This window comes from Centroberyx gerrardi, chromosome 8 (genome assembly GCF_048128805.1).
Source record: "Centroberyx gerrardi isolate f3 chromosome 8, fCenGer3.hap1.cur.20231027, whole genome shotgun sequence".
NCBI lineage: Eukaryota > Metazoa > Chordata > Actinopteri > Beryciformes > Berycidae > Centroberyx > Centroberyx gerrardi.
The window spans coordinates 26,047,333-26,073,670 of NC_136004.1; the positions used below are offsets into that span (position 1 = coordinate 26,047,333).

The 26,338-nt window shown below is 42.8% G+C and overlaps 1 protein-coding gene across 1 annotated transcript in view; it reads right to left on the reverse strand.

Annotated features, from left to right (window-relative positions):
• Positions 1-26,338, reverse strand: part of aacs (acetoacetyl-CoA synthetase) — a 42,530-nt gene that overhangs the window by 9,180 nt on the left and 7,012 nt on the right. Inside the window, exons 4-12 of the mRNA XM_071897689.2 lie at positions 26,213-26,326; positions 21,188-21,285; positions 18,296-18,410; positions 16,943-17,024; positions 16,390-16,543; positions 13,407-13,487; positions 11,904-12,028; positions 4,010-4,074; positions 1,543-1,665 (exon numbers count right to left, since the gene is read on the reverse strand). Of these exons, the coding sequence (XP_071753790.1) occupies positions 1,543-1,665; positions 4,010-4,074; positions 11,904-12,028; positions 13,407-13,487; positions 16,390-16,543; positions 16,943-17,024; positions 18,296-18,410; positions 21,188-21,285; positions 26,213-26,326 (957 nt within the window). The remainder of the gene's footprint in view (positions 1-1,542; positions 1,666-4,009; positions 4,075-11,903; positions 12,029-13,406; positions 13,488-16,389; positions 16,544-16,942; positions 17,025-18,295; positions 18,411-21,187; positions 21,286-26,212; positions 26,327-26,338) is intronic.

Here is a 26,338-nt window from a genome sequence, read left to right on the forward strand (position 1 = left end):
ATCAAAGCATGTAAAATATTCACTTATTGGTAATATTGAAATATTATAGTTTCACTTGAAAATAGTCAAGATGTTGATGTAAGAAGCAAAGTGCAGTAAAGTACAATCATTTTGTTTCCTAAATCATGTTCAATAATCAATAATCATGATTAAAGATTACGATCGCAATAATTTTAGCTATAATCAGGCAGCCCTATTACACTGGCATAAACGCACACACACACACACACACACCCATATACACACAGGAGGCAACCAGTCTTTCTAGGAATATGTGATCAATAGATTTTTGACAAAATATTCCCTAATACTGCAACTTTTGACCATGCAACAATTTATTCTTTGAACTACATGACACGTGTCACAGCCAAATGACACGGACATATAATTTTCACAAAATTAAAAAAAAGTAAACCTTCACAATCGTGTCCATAGACAACTTCTCATCCACTGTCCCACTTCTGCAGCAAAGCACTGCAATTTGCATTTCTGCGAGAAAAATCATTCTTAACCAGAAAACAACACAAAAGACAAAAGAGGCGATAAACATGCTTGGTGAACTGCTGCTGAACTGTGGCTCCAACAATATATGAATTTGGTCACAATATACTAATTTGGTTTGACTGAATAAGAATTGTTTTCAGGACTAATGCAGGACAAATGCAGGATAAATACACGGAGGAGGAGGAGGACGTCTCCAGTGGCTTCCACTGTGCAGAATATTAATGCGGGATAGATGGAAGATTAATGCAGAAAGGGGGGATTTCTACAATGGCTACCACTGTAGAACAACAAACAAGTACACAGGCTGTGCAGAACCAAGCAAATCCATATGGGATTTTATATTTAATAACACAAATGACTGAAACAACACCCATATAGACTCATAAATTCAGTTTAAGAGACAAACGCTCCCCGTCTGTCGGCCTCTCTCTCTCTCCCTCCAGATTTCTGCCTTGTGGCTGACATTTCAGTCAAAGCGTGTGTGTGTCCAACCCTTCTGCCTGCCATTCATTCTTTGTGTGTGTGTGGCAGTATGTGTGTGTGTGTGTGTGTCTGCAGTATGTATGCATCTGCGTCTGTATGCTACAGCCTTCTGGCTATCATTCACAGTGTGTGTGTGTGTGTGTGAGTTGTTATGGTGCTATTAGGGTATGCATGTGTCACGCTGCAAGCTACTATTCAGTGTGTGTGTGTGTGTGTGTGTGTAATATGTCAGTCACCCAGGCTGTGCTAAATGTTAAGTGTTTCAGGATTCACTCAGGGAGACAGATAGCATTCTGCTGCCCTGTCAAGGCAAAACAATAGGCTGGAAAGGCCTGTGTGTGTGTCTGTGTGTGTGTGTGTGTGTGTGTGTGTGTGTTTGAGCTGTGGGTGGTAGAGATAATAGACAGCACTATACAGTTTAATGTCTTTTTCAAGTTGTCTTTGATTTTGTATGTATTTATGTGGGAGTGGAATTGTCAGTGCTTTTCTTTTTGTGTGTGCGTGTGTGTGTGTGTGTGTGTGTGTGTGTGTGTGTGTGTGTGTGTGTGTGTGTACCTGAGATGGAGCCCAGCAGCACGTTGCTCTTGACGCAGCGGTAGACGTATTCGTAGCTCTGGGGTTTTAGAGGAGAACCAGTAGACAGGATGGTATGGAGAGACTGGAGGTTGTGTGTTTCCGCTGGGAGAGAGAGAGAGAGAGAGAGAGAGAGAGAAAGAAAGAGAGAAAGAAAGAGAGGACGAGAGACAATAGATGATTCAAAGATCTTTTACATATATACTGTATACAATTGTGTATATTTTATACATATCTTATTGAAAAAAATATGATGTGCTTTCCTGCCAGCAAATATTTTGGAAACAAATAAAGAAGCTATAAAGAAGCGCACACACACACACACACACACACACACACACACACACACACACACACACATTTTCAACATGAACATGCACAACAGCTGGAGCGCAATGCCCCCTACATGCTGGCAGTATGCCTCCCGCATGTGACACAGCACAGGAGCTCACATGAACCACCACACACACACACCACAAGCCAATGACACCGCCCCAAATTAATATGCTTGCAGCCACCGACCCCCACCGCATGTGCGCACACACACACACACACACACACACACACACACAGTGGGAATTCTTGGTGCCCCCCACCATGCCTCCAGGTGTCCAGACCAAATGTCAGCCCAGGGAAAGGGCTTCTCCGCTGGGGCAGTCAGGGAAGAAGCTCCCCCTACCAACCCCCAACCCTCTGGAGGCATGCACACACACACACACACACACACACACACACACACACACACACACACACCTCACTCTCTTTTTCTCTAATAAGCCAAACACACACTTAGTGCCAACTGGACCAAGTGTCGGGCTGACTGCCTCAAGAGAGGAGAGAGAGAGAGAGAGAGAGAGAGAGAGAGAGAGAGAGAGAGGGAGAGAGAGAGAGAGAGAGACAGAGAGAGAGAGAGAGGGAGAGAGAGAGAGAGAGAGAGAGACAGAGAGAGGGAGAGAGAGAGAGAGAGAGAGAGACAGAGAGAGAGAGAGAGAGGAGAGAGAGAGAGAGAGACAGGGAGGGTTTTCTTTGGAGATTTTGTTTTTTTCGTGCCTCCCCATTTAGCCACAGAATTGGTAATGTGTTTACCTAATTGACGACTTGCGCAGACACACAGACTCACACACACACACACACAAACTCTCACACACACACACACACCCACACAGAGCAGGCCCCATGAATAAAGATTTGTGGTGATTATAACAGCGCATTGGGAACTGAGACACTCAGCAACTGATTATGCAATAAACATCAGTTATTACTGCTAATTTAACATGGAGGAGAGAAGAGAAGAGAAGAGAAGAGAAAGAAAAGAGAAGAGAAGAAAAGAGAAGAGAAAGAAGAGAAGAGAAGAGAAGAGAAGAGAAGAGAAGAGAAGAGAGGAAAAGTTAAGAGAGGAGAGGGCAGAGGAAAAGTACGTAGGAGAAGTGGGGAGAGGGGAAGGATGGAGAGTGAGAAGAGGAGAGGAGACAAGGTGAGATAGAGGTAGAAAGAAGAGGAGAGGAAAGGAAGCGAGTGGAGAAGGGAGGAAAAGGGAAAGAGGGAGGAGAGCAGACAGTAGGAGAGGGGAGAAGAGGAGATGAGAGGAAAGACGAGAAGTCCTCTACGCACTTAACATCAGTTTTTTACGGCTAATTTACATGGAGAAGAGGAGAAGAGGAGAAGAGGAAAGGTAGAGACGTGAGATGAGGGGATGAGGAGGAGGAGAGGAAGATGAGAGGAGATGAGAAGACGAGCAAAAGCTTGATAGGTGCTATTATTTAAATCAAATGCCAGCTTATATAACTGTTTCACCTGTTATTTCTTTGTCATTTTCCCCACCAAAAAAGCACTGCGGAGGGCGGGAGCTGACAGCGCGAACCAGTTATAAAAGTTGAAATATCATCCAAGTAATTGCTGCTTAGTGGATTAGATTCACGCCGAATTGAGGAGTGGAGCCTAACAATTTGGAAAAGGTCTTAAGTCATGTTCTATGAGATGTAAGAAAGAGAGAACAGCACGTATCGAGGCTAGCAGGAGAGCTAATAAGCACAGGCACAACGCTGACTGCGTCTATAAGGACGTCTTTCTTTCTCTAGGGAGCTGAGAGTAAAATCAATTAGTTAGCCCTGTCCATGACTCATATGAATTATCATAACAGCACTTTTATCCATTTGACTCAGTGTCAAACAGCAGAACACAGGGCAGACTGTTTATCAGATTCACGCACTAAGTGGCATAAAGGACATTCAGAGTCAAACAGCATTACTATAATCATTAGCATGTCCATCTGCTCTTATTGTTTCAGGTTCCATTCCCTGTGAGCGGTGTGTGCGTTATGTGTGTGTGTGTGTGTGTTACTGCGTCCTGCGTATGAGCGCGTGCTTCTTTTTGTGTGTGTCCCTGCGCACGTCTATGTGCGCGTACGCATGTGTGTGTGTACGTGTTTGTGCATGTGAGCGCAACTCACCGGGTTTCAGGTTCCTCTCTTCCAGCACAGACAGCCACTTGGCCCCGGTACCAAAGATAGTGATGCTGGGGGAGAGAGAGAGAGAGAGAGAGAGAGAGACAGAAGGAAACAGACAAACACAGAAGTTCACTTCTTTGTACAAATATAAAAGGCTCAGTGAGACAATGTGTCCAGAGTTTGAAAAAGAAAATTACCCTGAATTTCTAAATTGCATAAACTGGGAGATGTTGCCCTTTATTGTGGGGGGAAACCTAGAATGTGCAGTGTTGCCAACTGCAGTGGTAGCCATTGTAGAAGTCCCCCTTCATATATCAGTCCCTGCATTAGTACTGCAGGCACCATTTCCTTGAATTTTAAACAACAGAACCAAATTAGCATAATTTATCACACAGCTCTAGTTTCTGTCAACCAGCTAGTTGATACAGTGTTCCTCGTAACTTCTGATGACTGAAAAAAAGAGCATAATGTTGATTTTTCCCCATATGTCTTAAGGATGGAGCAAAAGAGAAGCAGTAATTGTGGCTGTTAAGTTTGCCTCCTCTATCAGGCAAGTCCCCATCATTCTGTTCTATCTAGTTGGATAGTAAAATTGTGAAAGTATCTGGTAAATGGCCGGTGGGCATAAAAATGTGTTTGCTGCCCTGAATGTATGCATGCTTGATGTGATTTAAAAAAAAAAAACATGCAGGAACAACAAAACTTAAATACAACCTGTATATTTATTTCTGAATATAAAAAATTTAAAAAAAATGGCAACACTTATGAAGAGGAAACTGAACCCCACTTGCCGTTAATCCCAGCTGCTCCAGTGGAGCTGCTCAGTGGCCAACAGTAGAAAACTGGTTGCACTGGGAAGCTCCCTGGGGGGGGGGGGGATATGTATAACTGTGTGAATGTGAAGCAAGGTTGATGCTGAAAAAGAGCATGTGTGCTCGGTCAACCATCCCTGGATAGATAGGCAAGGAAAGGCAAAGGAAAACAACAACTTGACTGGGAAAATAGACCCTTCAACTGAACAACAAAAAAAGAGAGCCGAAAACAATAACATTCAGCGAAGCATAAGTGGACGAAATGGCTCCTTTCTGGATGTTCGACAGGGAAATTGTTCAGAGAGGAAACTATCGACAGGATGTTTGTACGCATCGATCCTGAAACAAGATTGGTTTGGAAGGTGGCTTCCTTCCGCGCGAATGGAAGGCATCCCGACAGATGACAACAGTTGGACAACGTGTGGAAAGGCAAGAAGTGACAAAACGTCACGTCTTTGTTCCCCTGACGTTTTAATTTTAAAACAAAGGGCTTTTCAAGTCTGCCTCTGTGTATGGGTGTGCGTCTTTGTCTCCGTCTGTGTGTGTCTTCCTGTCTTTTCCTGGTTTGTTTTTGACATCAGATCAATCAAATCAACTCCTATCTCCATGGAAACCATGGCTGTTAATCAAACATAAAAAGAATCTGTGGTTCTACTGTCTCTGGGACATAAAACAACCGTCTGACACTTGATTGGTCAAAGGAATTGGTTTACGGCGGAGGTTGCGATTCGCTCTCGGAGGTTCCGATCGATGAGCGGTAATAGAGGTTGTTGATAGGGTGAGGGAGGGGGAGGAGTGGGGTTAGATGGGGTGAGAGGGCAAAGGTCACAACAAGTAATATCTCAGAGGGAATGAGGTGAATGATGCGTGCATGCAGCTAAATGCATGTACACACACACACACACACACACCTTGCCCTGTCGTCTCTCCACGCCTTCCCCCGTGTCACCATTCCCAGCCCAATCAAATGTCTCATCTTTGAATCTTTGTGATCTTTTGTCTAGACTGAAGTCTAGACTAAAGGAGTTCAGGCTTTGTACATGAGCATCACTACACTTTGGAACTTAGGTAGCTACTGTATCTTAGCTATACGAAAGCAGAATATCAGAACAGAACAAAACACACTGCTTTTGTCTTTCACATTGTCTGTCTGTCTATATTCAATCCAATTTATTGGCACTTTACTGGCAATGGCTGTCAAAAATGAACAATAAAAAAGTAAAGCGCTTTAAAGAGAAGAAATACAACCTATGTGGGTGGAATAAAAATACCCAAAATGGCTAATCTCACCTCAAAAAAAAGATAGGAAGAAAAAAATGAAATTAATCTAAGATGAGGAGGAGGGTATATATATATATATATATATATATATATATATATACACATGGGTTTTATGGGTCTGGATAGATATGGCCCATACCTACCTATTCTCTACTTTAACTTACATGCAAAGACATACTCAAACCTTTCTCACACACACATACACACAAGCACTCACACACACTCAGTCACACACTTTCCCATCCATCATCTCTGACCCCCCACCCGCACCTGGGTTTATTTGTTGCCGGCTCCCATGGAAACAGTCGCTCTTTTCTGATTGGAGGCAGGTGGCCAGGTGTGGCTGCTAACTGGATGTTTAGGATGGAGGGTGGAGGAGAAGCTGTGTGGGTCTCTCTCTGTTTGTACGGGTGTGTGTCTGTCTGTGTGTGTGTGTGTCTGTCTGTGTAAAGGGAGACGTGATGCTGAAAGCTACTAAGACAATAAGAGACACAGCCAATCAGACACAAGAGCACCTCCAAGCAGTTATTATGTTAATACAGTGCTGTACAGTATGTGCGTGTATCCATGTGTGTCTGTGACTGAAGTCCCACGTGTTAATTTACATGTTTGCTGAACTACTCCCGCACTTTTGCTCCACCCCAAGAGGAACTGTTTGGTAAAAAATTAAGCTTTGCTGTCTTTTCAGCTGTCAGAGGCTATAAGGAATAGTCTGGTAACTAGGTGGCTGTCAAATTAATTGTGATAAAGTAGAAACTGTATAATGCACAAAACAAGTGATTTATTTGCTAGAAACGGTACTAACAAATATACTGTAAGCACTTCAAAGCAATAAATGAACACAGCATTTATTGCTTTGAAGTGCTTATTTGTTAGCACCATTTCTAGCAAATAAATCACTTGTTTTGTTCATTATACGGTTTCCCACCTTCTCTACTTTATGTTCTCTGACCCACTGGGACCCGACTTTTCCACTGCCTTTTTAAATTAACTGTGACACCTTGGTATAATTACAGTAAACAAATGAGACCATAGTCGAAACAAGTAGTAGCCTCTATCTCACGCCAGTGGTATTGTATTTCTCAAAATTAATAAGACCACATTTCCCATAATTCCCACTGCTTCATGTCACAAAGCCTCTGCATGCGTTTGTTGTCTCTTTAGCTGTACTGAAGAGGATAGACATGCTAGACGTGATTATCTTTCATCGGCCTTTCACTCTTTCCATCATCTGCCAACTCTCCCAACTCTGAAAGCTTTAGCTCCATTTGTGCTGGAAGAACAGCGCCTTCTACCTGTTTTGTACTGTACTACATAAATAAACTTGACTTGACTTGACTTAAAGCAATCTTCCTTTGTGCCTAAATCAGTGGCAGACAATTGAAAATGCAGAGTAGAGGCCGGTAAAGGCTGCCAATCTTCTCAGTGATTGTCTTGTTTGTTTATAGTGATTATACTAACGTCTCAAAATTCAAGTAGTAATGGTTGATTGTGGTTAAAATGCTACACGTAGCACCTTAAAGTATGGATGTGGTTAGACTGGGCAAATCATTTTGTACAGGAGTAGAAGACACGTGAAGACGCAGCATGAAGACAAGAGGATATTTTGAGAGATTGTTTTCATGCCTGTGTGTCTAAAACTGTGACTGTGCTGACAAGATGGGGCAGCAGAAGCCATAAATCTGCTCGAATGCAGCCATCTCAGAGAAAGAGGATAATTGAGAGTTTTGCTTGGCATCAGCTAAAAAGGGAGGATTTCCATAGTTGGTGCAAGAAACGAGGAGAAATCTTTTTTGGACACACGTCAGCTCTGTACAAAAGGGACAGAAGAGAGGAAGATCCTCAGAGATGAAGAAGAATTGACGTCCATGTTCCTGTAACTGACGATTCAGTATTATCCAACACCTATCGTACTGTAATACATTTTGTGATTGATGTTCATCCTAGTAGAGTTTAGGTTCTCTTCTATTCAAGTAAAGATAGAAGGTACTTCTCATTCAATTGTGCTTGATCCTTCTTGTCTGAGTAAATTCACAAGCCATTCACAAGATCCTGTAATAATTATTTAATATTTTACTATGCAAATCTATAGTGGGTGTAATCCTTGATCCATCCATCAATGCATTAGTCCGTGAATTTATCCCCCCATAATTCTACAATAGACACGAGCTTTGTGTTACAATTTGGTTGTACTCTATAAGAGAAAGAACTGTCTGCTGTATTAATGCTGAGTCAACGCATGAAGGGAGACTTCACCGCTAATATAGTTATTGTATTGATAGAACTAACAAAATTCAAGGCAACAGGGGGAGTCTCGATACAAGTATGATATGAAGACTGGTCGACGCTCCAGGCGTCTGACAGATTTAGCCCCAATTAAAACGTCCAACATCCATTCAGAAGATGAGGATGTGGGAAAAAAAAATTCATGTCAGCTTTTCCCAAAGGGTTTTTCTACACAGCACTGGGATCTGGAAAATGTGTCTGAGGTGGCAACATCGGCACCTAATTGGTTCAAAAATCTTCTCATAGTTAAAAAAGTTCTATCCGTCTTTCTGTCTTATTGGCGGCCCTTCATTGATTTCTTCTTCGTGGGTAACTGCCAGCAGTATCTTAACCTTGTTGCCTCTCCTCCCCTTTCCGACTTTCTCTCTTTTTTTAAATTTCCGCTTAGGCAAAACAGTCGTTGACGTCTTTGAAACACAAGGACATTCATCTGATCAAAAAAGCAACTACTTGGAAGCCTGCTGCAGTATGATGTATGATGTATGATGGATGTTAACCAGCCAACCAGCTGCCAGCCAAATACTGGTAAATGTTTGTCTACTCTACCAGCCACTTTAGCAGGTAACCAACCAATCATTAGGAGATCCAACTCCATTTGATAAGTAGAGTTGGCTGGTAAAATAGTGAAAGTGGCTGGTGAGTGGCCAAACAAAAAAAATCCTGCCCTGGATTTCAGCAGCAAGAATATTTTTTTTCTTGACACTTTTGCTCTGTAGTTCCCTCTTATCTGCATGACTTTTTCTCCCAGTTGCCAATTCCTTTCCTTGCTGAAGGCAATATGCCATCTCCGCCGCCTTGAAAATCTGCCTGTGGTATCGCTGCCTTAAAGAGTCTTACTTTTGCCTTTATTTAATCACATAAGGTTGACTGAGCATCCTCAGCAACGCCCTGCTTCACACAGTTACACACACACACACACACACACCTGGGAGCTGCCCGGTGCAACCACAGTTGTGGGGTAAATGCCTTGCTCAAGGGCACATCGACTGCAGTTGTTTAGGTAGCGAGAGAATTCCCCACCCTTTCCCCCAACCAGATTTTCCCATCTGCTCTGGGATTCAACAGAGGGAGAGCTGTCTTGAATAAGGCATAGTGGCTCGTTTCAAGACGGAAAATAAAAAGGGAAACTATGCGAGGGTAATGGAGCTGAACACACACACACACACACACACACACAAAGACTAACATTCCTTCTCACACAGGCACACACGAGCACACAATGAGGAAAAATATTTATATGCCCTCCGTGTTTCCTATTAAATTTGAACCAATCAATTGCCTATACACGTATATCCTTGACCATTTCCTCTTTTCTCTCACTCTCTTCAGAAAGACAATGGAAGATCAATACTGTGTTTAACTGGGTTTTAACTGGGAACATCTACTGTTCATGGAGGGGGGGAGGAGGAGGGGGGGTTCATTGAATTAGGCGAACAACACCTCCAGGCGGCTCAACAGTAAATTCTGACGTCCCAGAGCCACCCTCCAGTCCACAACCTCTCTCTACACTGATCAGACCGATACTCGTTTACACTACACCTCCTCTATCCTAACATTTCACTTATGCCTAGGTCACACTAGACGATTTCAACACGATTCAAAGCCAACTGGAATCTGGGCTATACTGAGGGATGGGGGGGACACTCGGGGCCCGACAGGCGGAGCAGAATATCCTGTTTTATGAATGGGCTTAAGACTGCCGAATCTGGCCGTTTGGCCCGATGCAATTTTTTCAAACATGTTTTTCATTTTGTCAAGCCGAGTGTGGTCGTGCTCGTGTAGTGTGAAGCGGTCCAAGACTCACCAAGACTGGAATCTGAGAGTGACCCCGGCAACAGAACAATGGGAGTTTTGGTCAAGAGGGAAGAAAAAGAGAATGAACCGGAAAAGAAGTCACTTTTAACAACAACGCGCGCTCACGTAGATAGTTTACATTAGTAAGACTCCCAACTCCACTTGTTATACAGTAAAATGGCGGGATCACTCTGCATAAGTATGCAATTACAAATGAAGTGAAAGAAGTCTCATACAGAATTCTTCATCAGTGCTATCCCTGTAATTATGCCACTTCAAAATGCATCTGTAATGTAAGCTGTAGCTCATGTGCCAAGAACCAAGAAACGACAGAACGCCTATTTTGTAATTGTATTTACAGTGAATTGTTCCGGATGAATGGGAAAATGTTTTGGAATGTCAGAATCAGGTACTGTGTGATCCCTCGTCTTCATGTGTGCGGCGGCCATTTTTGTCCCGTCGCCTAGCGTGAACGCGCAACTTGAAGGGTCTTGTAGTCGGACCTAGGCTTTAGGCCCGTCCGGATTTACAGCCTCGCCATCAATCTCAACAACAACAGGCTGAAGGGACGGCTGACCCTGCTGGCTTGAAACGGCCTGCTCAGCTGAACAGGACACATCGCTGCACTTTCACAATGACTGAGTGAGGCCGCTCATTTATGCAAATCAATGAACAGGTTTAGGGTGTCTTTTGTGTGTGTGTGTGTGTGTGTGTGTGTGCGTGCTACACAGGATAAAGAATGTCAGACTTGTACACAATACATGATGACTGGCACACTCACCCTCACATATCCACACATGTTCTCTCTTCCTCTTTCTTTCCTTCCTCTCTACTTTCCTTCTCCACTACTGTCTTCTTACCTCTCCTCTCCTCCATGTTAAATTAACAGTAATGACTGATGTTTATTGCATGATGAGTTGCTGAGAATCTCAGTTCCCAATGCGCTGTTATAATTACCATATTAGTTGAAAATATGGCGTTGCACACGATAGAAAGTTACTTTATTGAGCACTTATTTTATTCTGTGATGGACAGAACGTCTCTGGCCCTCCGGTCTATTATAATTACCACAAATCTTTATTCATGGGTCTGCTCTGCATATGTGTGTGTGTGTGTGTGTGTGTGTGTGTGCAAGTCGCCAGTCAGGTAAACAAATTATCAATTCATTATCAAATCTCCAAAGAAAACCCTCCCTCTCTCTGTCTCCCTCTTTTCCCTTTCATTCTGTTTTTGCTCTGTCTGTCTCACTCTCTCCAGGTTTCTCTCTCTCATCCACATTAAAAGAAAAAAAATCCCCCCCTTGGATACTCTTACGTTGTTAAGTATCATCAATCTTATGTGAGAGTCGTGCCCCTAGAAAGCGGTGTCTCTTTCTTCTACGATGGATTTCTCCCTGTATGATTGTGGAACGTCGGCGCAAAACGGTGAGTCTAGAAAGAAGCCCCTCGCTCTTTGATTCTGAGGGACTGACACGGAAACCTGACGTTTACTGTTGATGTTATCCATAGAAATAGGAAAAATACAACACCAAACAACACAATAGACCCAGAAATGCAAGGTACATCTCCAATAGCTGTTTTTTTAAATCAGTGTTAGGTTTTAGGATGGATTTTTCCTTTAAGGGCGGACATGAAGACGGCATCATTACAAAACAGCTAATACCTGTGTGTACGTGTGTGTGTGTGTGTGTGTGTGTGTGTGTGTGTGTGTGTTATCTAACTCACCCCAGCTGGTCTGTCAGGTTCCACAGTACATTGGGTGTGGGCATTAGTGGTGAACCATCATATAAAACCACCGAGGCTCCCACTGCCAGAGCAGACACCAGCCAGTTCCACATCATCCAGCCAGTCTGAGGACAGCGCGCACACACACACACACACACACACACACACACACACACACACACACACACACACACACACACACACACACACACACACACACACACACACACACACACACCATGGTCAGTTTATCTGGTAAAATCACTCCTGTCTCGTCAAAATGGATATCTCCTGGTTATAGTTTTGCTTACTTTTCAGCCTCTGCGTTATGAGATGATTTGTCTGGTAACTAGTTGGTTAAGAGACACTAGAGTTCTGTGTTACAGTATTATTACTAATTTGGTTCTACTGGATAAAATTCAAGAAAGAATTGTCCGCAGTATTAATGCAGGATGTTGGATAAATGCATAAATGGGCTCTTCTACAATAGCTACCACTCTATATGCAGCAGGCAGATAGTTATTCAGTTATGTAAGTTATATAAGTGCATATAAGTGCGCACAGTATAATATTTCAGTTGAGAGGTGCTTTATTGACAATAAGCTGAAACCAAAATCTTGCTAATCTTGCTTGTGTGTATGAGGCCAAACCTTAACAGAATCAATTTGTGTGTGTATGTGTTTATTCCTATAAGGACATACTTGTGTGTCACAAAAACTTCACCCAAATGTATAATCAAAATTCTGCACTCATCACGTGTAAACACACACAAATACACACCCCACCACACAAAGGTGCCATTTATCATCAACATAAAACACAGTGTTTGTCCATATTTATCAAAAGAGCCAGAATCTTCTAGGAATAACTAATATTTACCGGCAGATCTGACCTTCACCACTCAATGCTGCTTATTAGACAAAGTTTGTGTGAATTTATGAATATTATGAATAAATACGCCTCCATATTTTCATATTCTACTTGTAGTGATGACTGGGGGTCAGCTAACGAGACAGGGAAAGAGAGGCGGAAAGTTTAGACCCCAAGTCTGTTTTGTTTCATTCATGACATTTCGGTACCATGAGTGTGTGTGTGTGTGTGTGTGTTTTTCGCATAGATGGCCCCAGCGGGAAACAACAAAAACAACAAAATGCATGAATAACAACTTAGGGAAATAAACGGAAATAAAATATCTCCACCGCCGATACGATGGAAGTTCATTCCTGACCATAAAAACAGTCTGCAAAACCTGCAATAAAATTTAATTTCCCTTGCACATTTTATTTATTCATTTAATGTTTCAGTACATTTTTCAAAATGACAAACATACTCCTCACAGCAGATAATTGCAGCCTACTGTACAGGCATCTGGCTGTGTTTTGGGGCTTTGGAGCAGCTAGAGCGGAGCATTGACGCGATGGTGACGGCAACGCAGCGTGTTTACTGTAATTTGCGGGTGACAGGCCTCGGACACAACTCCTAAACAGACGGCTCTGGACCTACCGTGGTGTAGTAGATGATGACATCACTGCTGGTCATGTTGCCATGGAGAATGTGTTCTTTCAAGTGTTGGATGAGCGTGCCCTAAAGAGAGAGCGAGAGAGAGAGAGAGAGAGAGAGAGAGAGAGAGAGAGATTGTTTATTCATTATCTGTTTCATTACTGCTATCAATAATTATTATTGTTCCTGTTTGATGTACTGTAATTTAAATGCTCTAGCAACACATACATGTGTCATTGAAAGCTCATTGAATTGAATTGTGAGAGAGAGAGAGAGAGAGAGAGAGAGAGAGAGAGAGAGAGAGAGAGACACATACACAATGGAACCGTTTAACTGAATTGTTCTTGAGTGACTGTTTTTAGTCATATTATTGCTCAGAATATTGATTTTTTTTTGTTTTGTTTAACTATGACTAGATATTTGTTTGTTAAATTTTTTTACAATCCTTACAATCCATCCTTAGTTGTGTGTGTGTAGAGGAACAAATGAACAAAGGAACAAATCAAAGTACTTCTGGTCAGGGCTACTACACACACACTACTAAATAATAACACATATATGAACAAAAAATGGACAAAAAGACCAATTTGTGTTAAGTGTGTATTCTCCCACAGCGACCGACCCATCACAGATTATTATCACTGGTGGTGAGTATGTGTGAATGTGTTTGCTTGTGTGTGTGTGTGTGTGTGTGTATGTGCATTTTAGCCGTTTGCCCGTGTGGGTCCGCAAACACAAGTCCGTACGTGTGCCGGTGTAGTGTGTGCATGTACGCGTCAGTGTGTGTTTGTGTGCGTGCCTGCGTATAATCTTTGGCACGGCTCAGCTGCCACACTCGTCCTTTTGGTGCGTGCCATCGTGCCGCTGACAGCATGTTAACAAGGCAGAGAGCGCAGCAGTGCCGGGGCTAATTGGTAGAACCAGAGAGGAGTGCCAGAGTCGCAATACGAAATGTTTTTACCAACGCATTACTGCCCAATTATCAGCTGGACACAGACAGAAGGAGGGAGGAGAGAGGGAGTGTGTGTGTGTGTGTGTGTGTGTGTGTGTGTCGGGGGGGGGGGGGGGGGGGACAAGCTTGAGAGAGGGGGACAGAAGCCAAGGACAGCAAAACCAATGTGAGAGAGAGAGGGGGGAGAGAGAGAGGGAGAGAGAGAGAGAGAGAAACAGTGAGAGAGAGAGAGAGAGAGAGAGAGAAACAGTGAGTGAGAGAGAGAGAGAGAGAGAGAGAGAGAGAGAGAGGGGGACAGAGAAAGAGAAATAGAAGGAGAGAGAGAGAGAGAGAGAGAGAGGGACAGAGAAACAGAGAAACAGAAGAAGAGAGAGAAAGGAATAGAAAGAAAGAGAGGGAGAGAAGGAGCCAGAGAGAGGAAAAGTATATGGGAAAAAAGAGGGAGAGGAGAGTGAAAGAGAAGTAAGAGAAATAACAAGAGTAAGAGAAAGAATGACAGGGAATAAAATATGAAGAGATTCTGAAAGAGACGACAAGCTAGAGAAAGAGGGAGAATGGAGGCAACGACAGCAAAACCAATGTTTCTGTGTGTGTGTGTGTGTGTGTGTGTGTGTGTGTGTCAACCAGTGTTGAATTTTGAGTGTTTCAGCCTTGAGAGTGCAGTGGTGCTTTATTAGTCGCACATTCATCTCACACTCACACTCAGACGCTGTGACCGCGTGGTCTGTGGCAGGAAAAAAAAACTTGTTGCTCACACACGCTGTTATTTTTTTTGGAGAACACGTAGCCTCTCTCCTGTCTACTAATGGAGCGCTGCTGCCACCTTGTGGTGGACAATGTAATAGAAAGACAAACGATACAGAGGTAGATGTTTTTACTGCATGCTCGCTGAACTATCGATCGTTACAAAATATACTCATTTGATTCTACTCTATCACCTTCAAAAAAGAACTGTACAATAGAGGCAGGATCGAAGCAGGTTAAATACACGAAGGAGGACCTACAAAAAAAAACGTAAGATTGTTTTGCTGTTGATGAAAGTGTGTCTAACAATGCTGATGGTTTGGATGCTTTTCTAAAACTGTTGTGACACTGAGGGACTGGGAGCTCTTACAAGCCTCCAGCAATTCAGTCTTAATAAAAATATATAATCATTATTATTATATTAACTTTTGATTAGTGTGTTTGTGAATGTGCTTGACAAAACGTCACGCAGGCCTTTCAAAGCCTCCTCACATTGCTCACGTGTGTGTGTGTGTGTGTGTGTGTGTGTGTGTGTGTGTGTGTGCGTGCATGTGCGTGTGTGCAATGAAAATGAAACTGTGGATGGGGGTCGCACCAGGAGAGCTCTGCAAACAGATGTGACCTGTGTGTGTGTGTGTGTGTGTGACAGCTGTGGTCTGTCTAACCCTTGTGGAGTGTGTGTCCCCTGTCCCCTTGATGTTTTTTTTTGCCTGTGCTTGTGTGTAAATGTGTGTGTTTGGGCATGCTCTCATTTGTCAGTGCCCCTCCTGTGTGTATGTAAGAGTGTGTGTGTGTGTATCTACTCCGTTTGTGAACAAGTGTACCCAACACCCATGTCTGAACATTTTTTTAGCAGCATGTATTTATCAGCCTGTGTGTGTTCGTGTATGTACGCACATGATGTGTGTATGTATGCAAATGTGTGCATATATGTGCACATGTGTATGGGTTTATTTGTGTGTATTTGTGTATGTATGCATCTTGGTGCTTATGTATCATTGTGTTAGTGGATTTGTGTCCAATTAGGATATCGCACACGACACATGGACATTGGACAAACAAACAAACAATGTAACGCACCCCTTTGGACCAATCAGTGTAGTTTTGAAAATGAAACAACAAAGTGGTGAGATGCAACATTCCTCCAAGTTTCATGAAAATCCAATCAGCCGTTTGTGTTATAGCATGTGTGCCAGATGAACAAACAAATAAACGAACAAATAGAAGGAGGCAGATCCATAGTTCTCCCCCCGATTTCATGGTGGCGGGGCAGTTCACAGGGTTTCTTACCCCAGCAGAGTGGACCATACATTTAGGAGCCCCCGTGGTGCCAGAGGAGTACATGATGAACAGAGGATGGCTGAATGGAAGCTGCTCAAACTCCAGCTGAGGAAACTGGTCGCCCTCACCGCGCCCCGACGCCAGGAAGTCATCTAAATACACACTGGAGAGATTGAGAGAGAAAGAGACAAACAAACAAACAAACACAGACAAAGAGACAAAGTGAGAGAGAGGGAAAGTGAAGAGAACGAGAGAGAGAGAAATCGGAGGATCATCCTCAAACTCAGTAAATCCTGCACACTGACATCTATTTTTTTTTAACAAAATCACTTTTCTTTATGACAAGAAAAACTTGTGATGATATGTATCGCAGTTAAATCGCAATTGCAATATTCTGCCAAATAATCGCAATTCCATTTTTTGTCTATATCTTTCATACCTACTTGACCGTGCTAGTCAATGTACTGAAGAAAAAGGAAGAAAAAAAAACATTTGAGCCCATTTTAACATTTTAATAGCATTCCTGTACTGTAGTATTAACCGTCCACACACACACACACACCTGTTGGGGATCTTGGAGAGGTCGGTGTCGTGTTTGGAGCGAGCGTAGGGAATCACCACTACTTTCTTCAGGTCAGGCAGACCTACAGAGAGAGACAGACACATTAGCTTAACCTTTAGGAAAAGACCAGAGCAACAGGGCCTTGAGGACATGTTTAGGATTTTTCCCAAGGTGCAGCTGAGGGCAAATTCAGGTCAGGCAGTCAGTCAGTCAGTCGTCAGTCAGTCAGGTAACGCTTAGTGAGATGTCGCTTCGTGAGATGGCCTCTAGAGGGCGTATTTGACTAAGAGATGGCCTCTCACCTATGGGCTAAATGCCACATTGATTCCCATACACTGACGCCATATTGGATCTCACACATTGAGTTACACCCTCCGCTGTCAAACAACAGACATCCGCATCTTCTGCTGTCCTGCAAACCTTAACGGTAGGTAACGTGGTATGTGACGTTGGTGGAATAGGTCATTTAACCGATAAACGTGTCGCGCTATCTGAGCATTGCTCCCACACACTGAAGCCACACTCTCTGCCGTTAATTTACAGACAGCCACGTTTTCTGCTGCCCTACAAACATTAACGGCAGGTAACGTTATTACCTGTGGTATTTAAGTTACGTTAGCCGCGGCGACACTGATCCGTTGTGTCCGTCCGTCTCCATTCATTTCAATTAATTTTCAATAAGAGCTGTCTGTTGTCCGCACAAGACTGATGATGCATCCGTCTCCGTCACATTTCCATTTGTTTTGACGGACAGAAAGTTCAACCCAGTTGAACTTTTTCTGGACGGACGGATTCGTCACCTCTTATCAAATCAGAAGCATTCCTACGTTTGTTTTGGAAAAAATGTGTCTGTGGCAATCACAGACACAACAGTATAACCAAAACAAAGATAAAACGGAGAAAGCCTGTTATAACGTTGGAATGACTGTAGATTTTCCAGGTCAGTTTCTTATTTAATTTATACTGTATAGTCTGTTTCTTCTTTTTTCTATGAAGTAGCACCGTTATGAGCGAAGCTAGGCTGCTGTATTTCTGCCTCTCCCACCATGCCGACGGTCCAAAACAGCCCAATGGACAGAAATCTATCCTCAATAATTCCAGACAGTTCCCTGAGGAACCCCTTCATAAAGGGTTCATGAATCACAACCATATATAAACCTGTAACATATTGAGGGTCTTCAAGGAACCTGTCGGGGATATTTTTCTTTTCTAGTGAGGAGCTCGAAATGTGCTTATTGAATCTTACAACGGTAGCAATTGTAGAAGTCCCCCTTCACCCTGCATCTGTTCTGCATTAGTACTGCAGAAATCCAAAAAGATGTGAGAAGTCAGTAAACAAACGTGGACGCCAACCTTTGACAACGCTGGTCAGCTTTTCCATGTGGTCGTGTGTTTTGCCGTTGTAGACCACAGCTGCGACAGAGAAGATCAATTTAGGCTGGATCTGAGAAAACCTGTCCAGGACACCCTGAGAGGGAGAGAGAGGGGGGGGGGAGAGAGAGAGAGAGAGAGAGAGAGAGAGAGAGAGAGAGAGAGAGAGAGAGAGAGAGAGACAAGACAAGGAGATAGTGGGGGAGAAAGAGGCAGAGAAACAGGGATTATTTGTTAGTCATATTATAGAGCATAATTTCTCTCAACTCCAAGACTTCCAATTCAACCAGTCTACAGAACATGCATGAAGGACAAAAGAGCAACCAGACAATAAAACATATTCACTTGATTGTGATTGTTATTTTGATGACTTTCAACTAAATTCCAAGATATTACAGACAGTTAAAACGAATGAAAATGAAAGTCAGAAGACATCATTTGAGTCGTGCAGAAAACCTCAGATCCCCAAAAACTCTGCTTCTAAGGAAATTAGGGAAAAGTATTTACTTTTGTCAGTAACACTCATATTTTGATATTCCATAACAGCAATAATCTAGAAAAGGACACTCTTTACTGTGGGTACGACGCGATTGGTGACTGACAGACAAACAGTCAGGGGAGTTAGCTAAATTTGGTGTTTTTTTGCTGGTGTCATTGTTTTTTGTGTTCTTCTATTGTCTAGTGTGTTTCCATGTACTCTTTTATATTATAGGGTTAGGGTTAGTTAGGGATAGTCATATCATTTTTCCATACTTATAATAATAATATCTGCATGGCATTAACATTACAACTCAACATTCACACCATCTTACATTATTTCTAATCTTAAATCAGGCATGGCATAGAAAATATTTCTGTGACCATAGAATGATTATGTTTGAGTGTGTGGTAGGCGTGTTAGGAAAGGAAATAAGAGCGTAGGGGAGAGGTAGCAAGGTTTTTTTTTTCAACAAAACAATAGCATATTAGAGTGAGTTGATGAGAAATGTATGGAAGGGCAGAGATTTGCATGGAAATCCATCATTTACTGCATCATAGTAGGTTTCTGCCCTCTGCATTGAACTGTTTAATCTCCTGCTCAACTTAATTTCTCCTTTAGCTCCTGTTAAAGTACAGCTGTAGCCGTTGCATATAGCACAGGAGCACATTCATATAAGTAGAGGATCGAGGAAGCTATGGCAGAGAGGGATGTGATCCAGGGGGAGAGAGAGACGAGAAGTGTTTCTGGAAGAGAGGAGTTGTCAAGACGGAAGGTATGGAGGTAAGGTAAGGTAGGAGGAATTTGATGAGAAACCAGAAAAATACACCTTTATCTCACTATGCAAATACGTCCACTGCTGTCTTAAAATATAAATTAAAAAAAAACAAATCATCAAATGTCTCTGTACGGGTGATTATACAGGATTTCAGTTTTAGGTGTAGTTCTCCTGTTCTGCCACAGGGGGCAGTAGCACATCAGGAACAAAACGCAAAGACCAAGGGTGACAAAAGGGTCTATTGAGGAATGGGTTGTTCACAGTGTAGGATGGCCTTAATTCCACACACACACACACACACACACACACACACACACACACACATACACAGAGGACATTTTGCCTGAGGGTCCTCATTCCCCTTTACGCTTTGTGTATGTGTGTGTCTGTGCGTGTGTGTGTCCATCTTGCTGTGGACCAATGAATGCCTGTTCTTTATGAGTGTAGACAATAGATAGTTTCTAGTTTTGCTATGCACCACTGGCCCTTGATGTGCCACACTAGCACACTCACTGACTTATAGAGTCATAAGAGAATATTTGGGGGGTTACAAGGTGACTTATGAGATGTGAAAAATATATTTCTGATATACACAATTATGTCTAATGTTTTTGAAATGCCTTTTGCCGCCTACAGGCTTCTTTCAATAAATCAAATATAATAGCATGAAAATTGACAATAAAAGTCATCATCTGGTGTCAAAGTTCTTGTGTTTATATCTGCAACAGGGTGCAATTCACCATCGTTTTCACTCCCAAGATTAGGGGTTAAATTCAGATTCTGGCACCAGTACTCTAAAACGTATGCACTCACGGCACTGTAAGGTGCTTTGGATAAATGTGCCCGCTAAAATGGCATAATGCTATGTCTAAACCAGCAGATTATATAGGTTTAGTTTATTTGTATTTGGAAATACAATCTGTTTGGGTGAGATTAAGAATCCCAATGAAAACACCAGACCCCCCCACCCAAAACATCCCCAAGATGACAGACGACCACACAGGTGACATGAGCAACAGAAACAAAATGACATCAAAACGAAACACAGAGGGAAATGGTACAAAAATAATAAAATGCATTCAGAAGCATGACAACTATAGACCACATGGTTTTAGCTCAAAATAGGAATGACTACAAATAGGATTACAAGGGCCAAACTGTCTCTAGATTGCTCAGATGAGTGTGGTTGGCGTCCTCTTCTCAGAACACTGACTTGGACTTTGCCATGTCAAGAGACATCATCTTCCTATCGCAGGGTCGCAGGGTTCTTTGTTGATTCTGCTTAATCCACACACACACGCATACTCCATGGTGGAACATTACCACCAACCATCAGCCAAATGCTGGAAAATTATGTCTGTGGCTGGTAAGTTTCTCTACTCTACCAGCCACACTGGCAAGAAGCCAACCATCATTTGGCGGTCCTGTTGTATCCAAAAAATCTAGGTTGGCTGATAAAATACCACAAGTGGCTAATGAATTTTGAGATGTACCGGCCGTTGTTGGCTGTGGACAAAAAAAAATTAGGTTCCAACCCTGTTTGTGACACTAAAGCTACTGGAAAACAAACACATAAAAACAAAAACAAGCAAACACACACACAATACACAGTCCTTACATTGACTCCAAAGTCGACGGACGTGGAGCTCCAAATGGCTCCAATGCTGGCGGCTGCTAACATGGCCTCCACTGCATGGATACCGTTGGGGAGGTAACCTGGGCGGGGGTGGGGGGGTGGGGGGGGGGGGAGAGAAAGAGCGAGAGAGAGAGAGAGGCGTTCAATATCAACCGGGGCGCTCAAAATATTTCATTCTTAACGAGCACAGCTGAGATCATAAATGCTGTCTTGCTGTGATATATTCCTTGATCAATCTAGGAAATGGTTCCCAAGGACACTGTAACACTTTTCATCAGACAGAGAGAGAGAGAGAGAGAGAGAGGGAAAGAGAGAGAGAGGGGGAGAGAGAGAGAGAGAGAGAGAGAGAGAGAGAGAGAAGACTGAGACCAATGATCTCTATATACCTATTCTCTCATTGTGCTATATGATGTTTAATAGTAGTAAAATCAAAATTTTCTTTCTCTCTTTTTCTAAAGACCTCCTGGAAACCCTCAGAGACCCTGGAAGGTCCCCTAACCCTACTTGGGAAACCACTGATAACCAGAACAGCACAATATTTCCTACTTCAATAGTTTCTTAGCTTTAAAGCAGCTACAGCTGCAGCCATTGTAGAAGTCCTAGTTTTTACTGCATGCTAAACTACTGTTATAATGTTGCTCAATTCCCAAGAGGAATTGTATGAGTCACGTTTTGCCTTCTTTTCAGCTGTTGTAAGTTCTAAGGAATGATCTGGTAGCTAGTCAGTTGAGAGACACTGGTGTTTTGTGTTACAATAAACAAATTTGGTTCAAAGATAAAATATATCACAAAAAAATATACACAGTAGAAATGAACTATTAGTGCTACCAAGAACCTGTGCATTAGGCATCCACTGCATAGATACCATACTGTACAATGTACTGATATTGTTCTACTGTGCAACAAGGTGTGTGAGGAGCTTAGAAGATCAGTAGGCTACCAGGTCAACCTGCTGACCCCTCTGAGCTGCCAGAGACTGAAGCGAGCTCTTTTCAGAGGAGGATTATCTAACACACACACACACACACACACACACACACACACACACATGGGCGTGGGTAATTTTAAGAGAAGAACATGAGGAATGTTGCCTAATTGTGGACAGAGAGGAGAGGAGAGGAGAGGAGAGGAGAGGAGGAGAGGAGGGTTGTGCTACCCAGGTTTGATGAGTGAAGAACGAGAGTTCTTATTCACAATCTGTCTCCGGTAGCGCTGCTGAATGAAATGTATTTTATAACACCACCCAAGTTACGTCTTGGCCAAATGACGGATGATTGGTCCTCGGACTCTGATGTGTATAAGCCCGCCCCCATGGCTGTAATACACCGAGCTCACCTGCCAACATCATTCAAAGCAGCTTATTCAGCCCGGGCACAAACGCCAATACCTGCTGGGTTGTAGCACAACCCCAAAGTTTTACTTCATCTCGAACACGAGTTCGAAACAAGATGCATCCACATTTGGCTGCCAACAATACGACATGAGAAAAATATCCAGACTGTAATACCTAACAAATGTGTGTGGAGTTGAGCATGAGGCAGCCGCACACATTCCTCACTGACACAACCCTTAAAAGTGCCCTCCAAAACAAGTCCAAAACAAACCCATCTAAAATACAGTTCAATAGTGTAATTACTACAATTGAAACCATTTTAAGTGTTGTTCCATGTTATTTTAGGTTATCACGCTGCTGCAGTTTTGTTTGTTTTCTTCCTATTTTTCTGTGTCATTGTATTAAAACTAACTTGGGCTGGTGTTGGTGATGAATTACAGGTATTGTTAATAAATTAAAAAAATTGTATTGTGACAACAACAGCATTCAAAGCACTTAATCCCCACCCCCACCCCCTGTACTGGGCAACAAATAACAAGTGTTCTCAACTGGTTGAACAGTGGATGTGATGGCAAGCCACAAGCTGCCAAATAGCGGGTGATTTTCTTGAGGTTGAGAGGACAGGAGAGGAGAGGAGAGCGAAGGAAAGAGGCACGGGGGTGAGAGAGAGAGAGAGAGAGAGAGAGAGAGAGAGAGAGAGAGAGAGAGAGAGAGAGAGAGAGAGAGAGAGAGAGAGAGACAGACAGAGAGAGAGACAGAGAGAGAGAGAGACAGAGAGAGAGAGAGAGTTGGCTCATGTCCTGCTATAAAGCTTGGCTGGCTTTATTAGCTAAGTGCTTATATATCTCCTTTAGACCAGAGATACTGACAGGACAAACATTTTAGTTAACCCTGGGACAAGGACATCTCTCTCTCTCACCCACACACACACACACCTTGCTCTCTTCCTCTCTTCAATACAGAGCACACACATCCATACAAACATGGATTCATACACACACACACACATACTGTATATTCAGATGATTTGGACCTATGTGAGATCAAAATGGAAACAATCTTCCAGTCATTCATTCATTCATTCATAAAAAATCCCAATAACAGTGGAGGAGCAGCAGCGGTTATTTCTCTCTCTATCAGGCTCTGTTTCTCTTGTTCTCCTCTCTCCCTTTCTGTCGCTCTCTCTCTCTCCCTGAGTCCGTCACTTCCTCCATCCCTCTCGTCTTTCTAATGAGATTCCCACAGAGCTTAAGTCATTTAGCTAATGCATCTCCCTGCCGCAATATCCATCTCCCTTAAGAACACACACACACACACACACACACACACACACACATATCCTGGACATCCTGGACAGAGTAGCTTCATATGAGCTCATCAACAGCCATCCTCAAATGTTAGCTGTCTTGACACTTAAGAATTCAGGCAGGAAACTAAACGTTTTGGACATAAGAGGCCATCCTGCCTTAATAAAATACAGGGATTTTAGCTTGAGAGGGGGCAAACTACATGATGTTGTAATACTGCCAAACCCAAGGGAAATTACAGGCCTCTTTCTCCAAATGCTGAGCTACTGAGCCTATATGTTTGGTCAACATTCCCTGAATAAATAAAGGTTTAAAAAATTGCCGTACAACAGAACCTGGAATGGAGATTGTTTCAAAGAGTTCACACCTCTGAAATAACTTTTAGCGCGTTTACATGCACACTAATGAACCGATCATAGTCTGACTAAGGCAATTCCCCAATTAGTGTGATTTCTTAATCAGATAGAGGCCGTTATCACATTATGAAAGTAATGAGACACAGAAACCTGGCCAAATGTAAATAAGCTACGTGCGGCGACATGTTCAAAATCCAAAACAACCGGCAGGACGTTTGAGTTTTATGTCACTTCCTTAAGGAGAGAAATCCAATTATGACTGAATCATGTAAATTGGTGTTTTCCCCTTAATCTCATTACTAGAGTGCATGTAAACACGTCAATCAAATTGTTGCCATAACCTGATTATTCCAAGTTATCAGGTTATTAGTATGCATGTAAACATCTTCAATGAAGTACGGGGGTGAAACTGATTCAACATATGAATCATGAATTCCAAAACAGCCTCAAAGGTCCGCTTTGCAGTGGAAATTCCTTTACTTGTTTGCACTGACAAGGAAATTGAAAAGATTGATCCCAGATAATGCAGCATATTTTCACATTACCAGTTTTCTTTATTCATTCCTGTTCAAAGAATTGGTCGGATCAGACATCCGAGATGCTGCTGTTTGACAATCCCAATGTAACTAAACCCCCTGATACTGTCACAGTGGAAACAGCTCAATACACATTTCTGAGTCATGGCTGGAAATGTGGCACAGAGAAGTAGAGGAAACAGAGACGGTGATAGATAAGACTCAAAACAGCTACACACTCTCTCTACACACACACACACACACACACACACACACACATACCTCCGAGCAGTCCTAACAGGCACAGGAGACTGTGCTTAGCAAAGGTGGTACAGAAAAAAAAATAAAAAACAGTACAGCAAATATTTCAGTATTCAAGTCATCAGTGTCTAATGACTGGTTAGTTGCACCTTTAAAGAGTCACACTCATATACACATGACAGTCAACAAGAGAGATTTGAAATCTTGCCAATTAAACAACTGATGTTTACATAGTCTACAACTTTGAGTGTGTCTTCTGAGTGCAGAAACCTCTACAGTATATATAACGGCACAACTCTCTAGATGGATGGCTCTAGTTAGTAAGAAGATGAAGAATTAGGTGGCAACAATGTTTGTTTATATGTTATAGTTGGCCATGAGGAAAGGGGATGAGGAGGTAACATTGAGCACAAGTCTACATAAATGGCTCTGGTTTCAGTTAGGAAGGAACTGAAGAAGAGCGAGGCAACAATGTTCCTACAAGCCTTTGACATTCTTAAATAGATTTTAAGGTTTTACCGATTACTGAAATATATGAGACACACACTTAACCCCCAGTGGCTCCAGTGGAGCTGCTCAGAGGCCAACAGCAGAAGACTGTGGTTGTACTGGGCAGCTCCTCGATGTGAATGTGTGGAACTGTATGAATGTGAAGCAGGGCGTTGTTGAAAAAGAGCATGCGCGCTCAGCAAATCTTCCCTGTATAAATACGAACTCTGAAAAAAAAAAAATGAATGGTGTCATTCAGAGTGAACGCCTAGTTGTGCCAAGACGGCCAGCCCTCTGTACAACCACACACACACACACACACACACACACACACATAGCTATGGCAAAGAGGCTTATGTCCATCTCAAGCCCTAACAGGACAAGTTCCAAAGATGACAAATAAGGAAGGAGGGACGGGACATGAGAGGATGAGGGAGGGGGGGAGACAGAGGGATAGAGCAGAATAATGAAGCAGGAGGAGAGAAACGGCGCTAGGAAGTGAGAGAAGGATGAAGGGAGAGAGGGTCAACCAGCCATTATTACTATTCTACCAGCCCACTGGATTTGAAGGACATCCAAATGATGCCAAAGTGGCTGGTAAGTTTGTCTAGTCTACCAACCACTTTGGCAGGTAACCAACCATCATTTGGAGGTCCTAATAATGGTAAAATGGCTGGTAAAATAATATTAACTTCGACTGGTTTCCCCCAGTGAGACAGAGAGGAGTAAATTTGATAAAGACTCACCTACGACCCGGTCTCCTGTCTGGACGCCCATCTTCCTCATGGCTGCAGCAAACAACGCCACGTCGCGCCTCAGCTCCCCAAACGTCACCTTCACAATCTCATCATTTGCCTCCGCTGGGAAAGAGA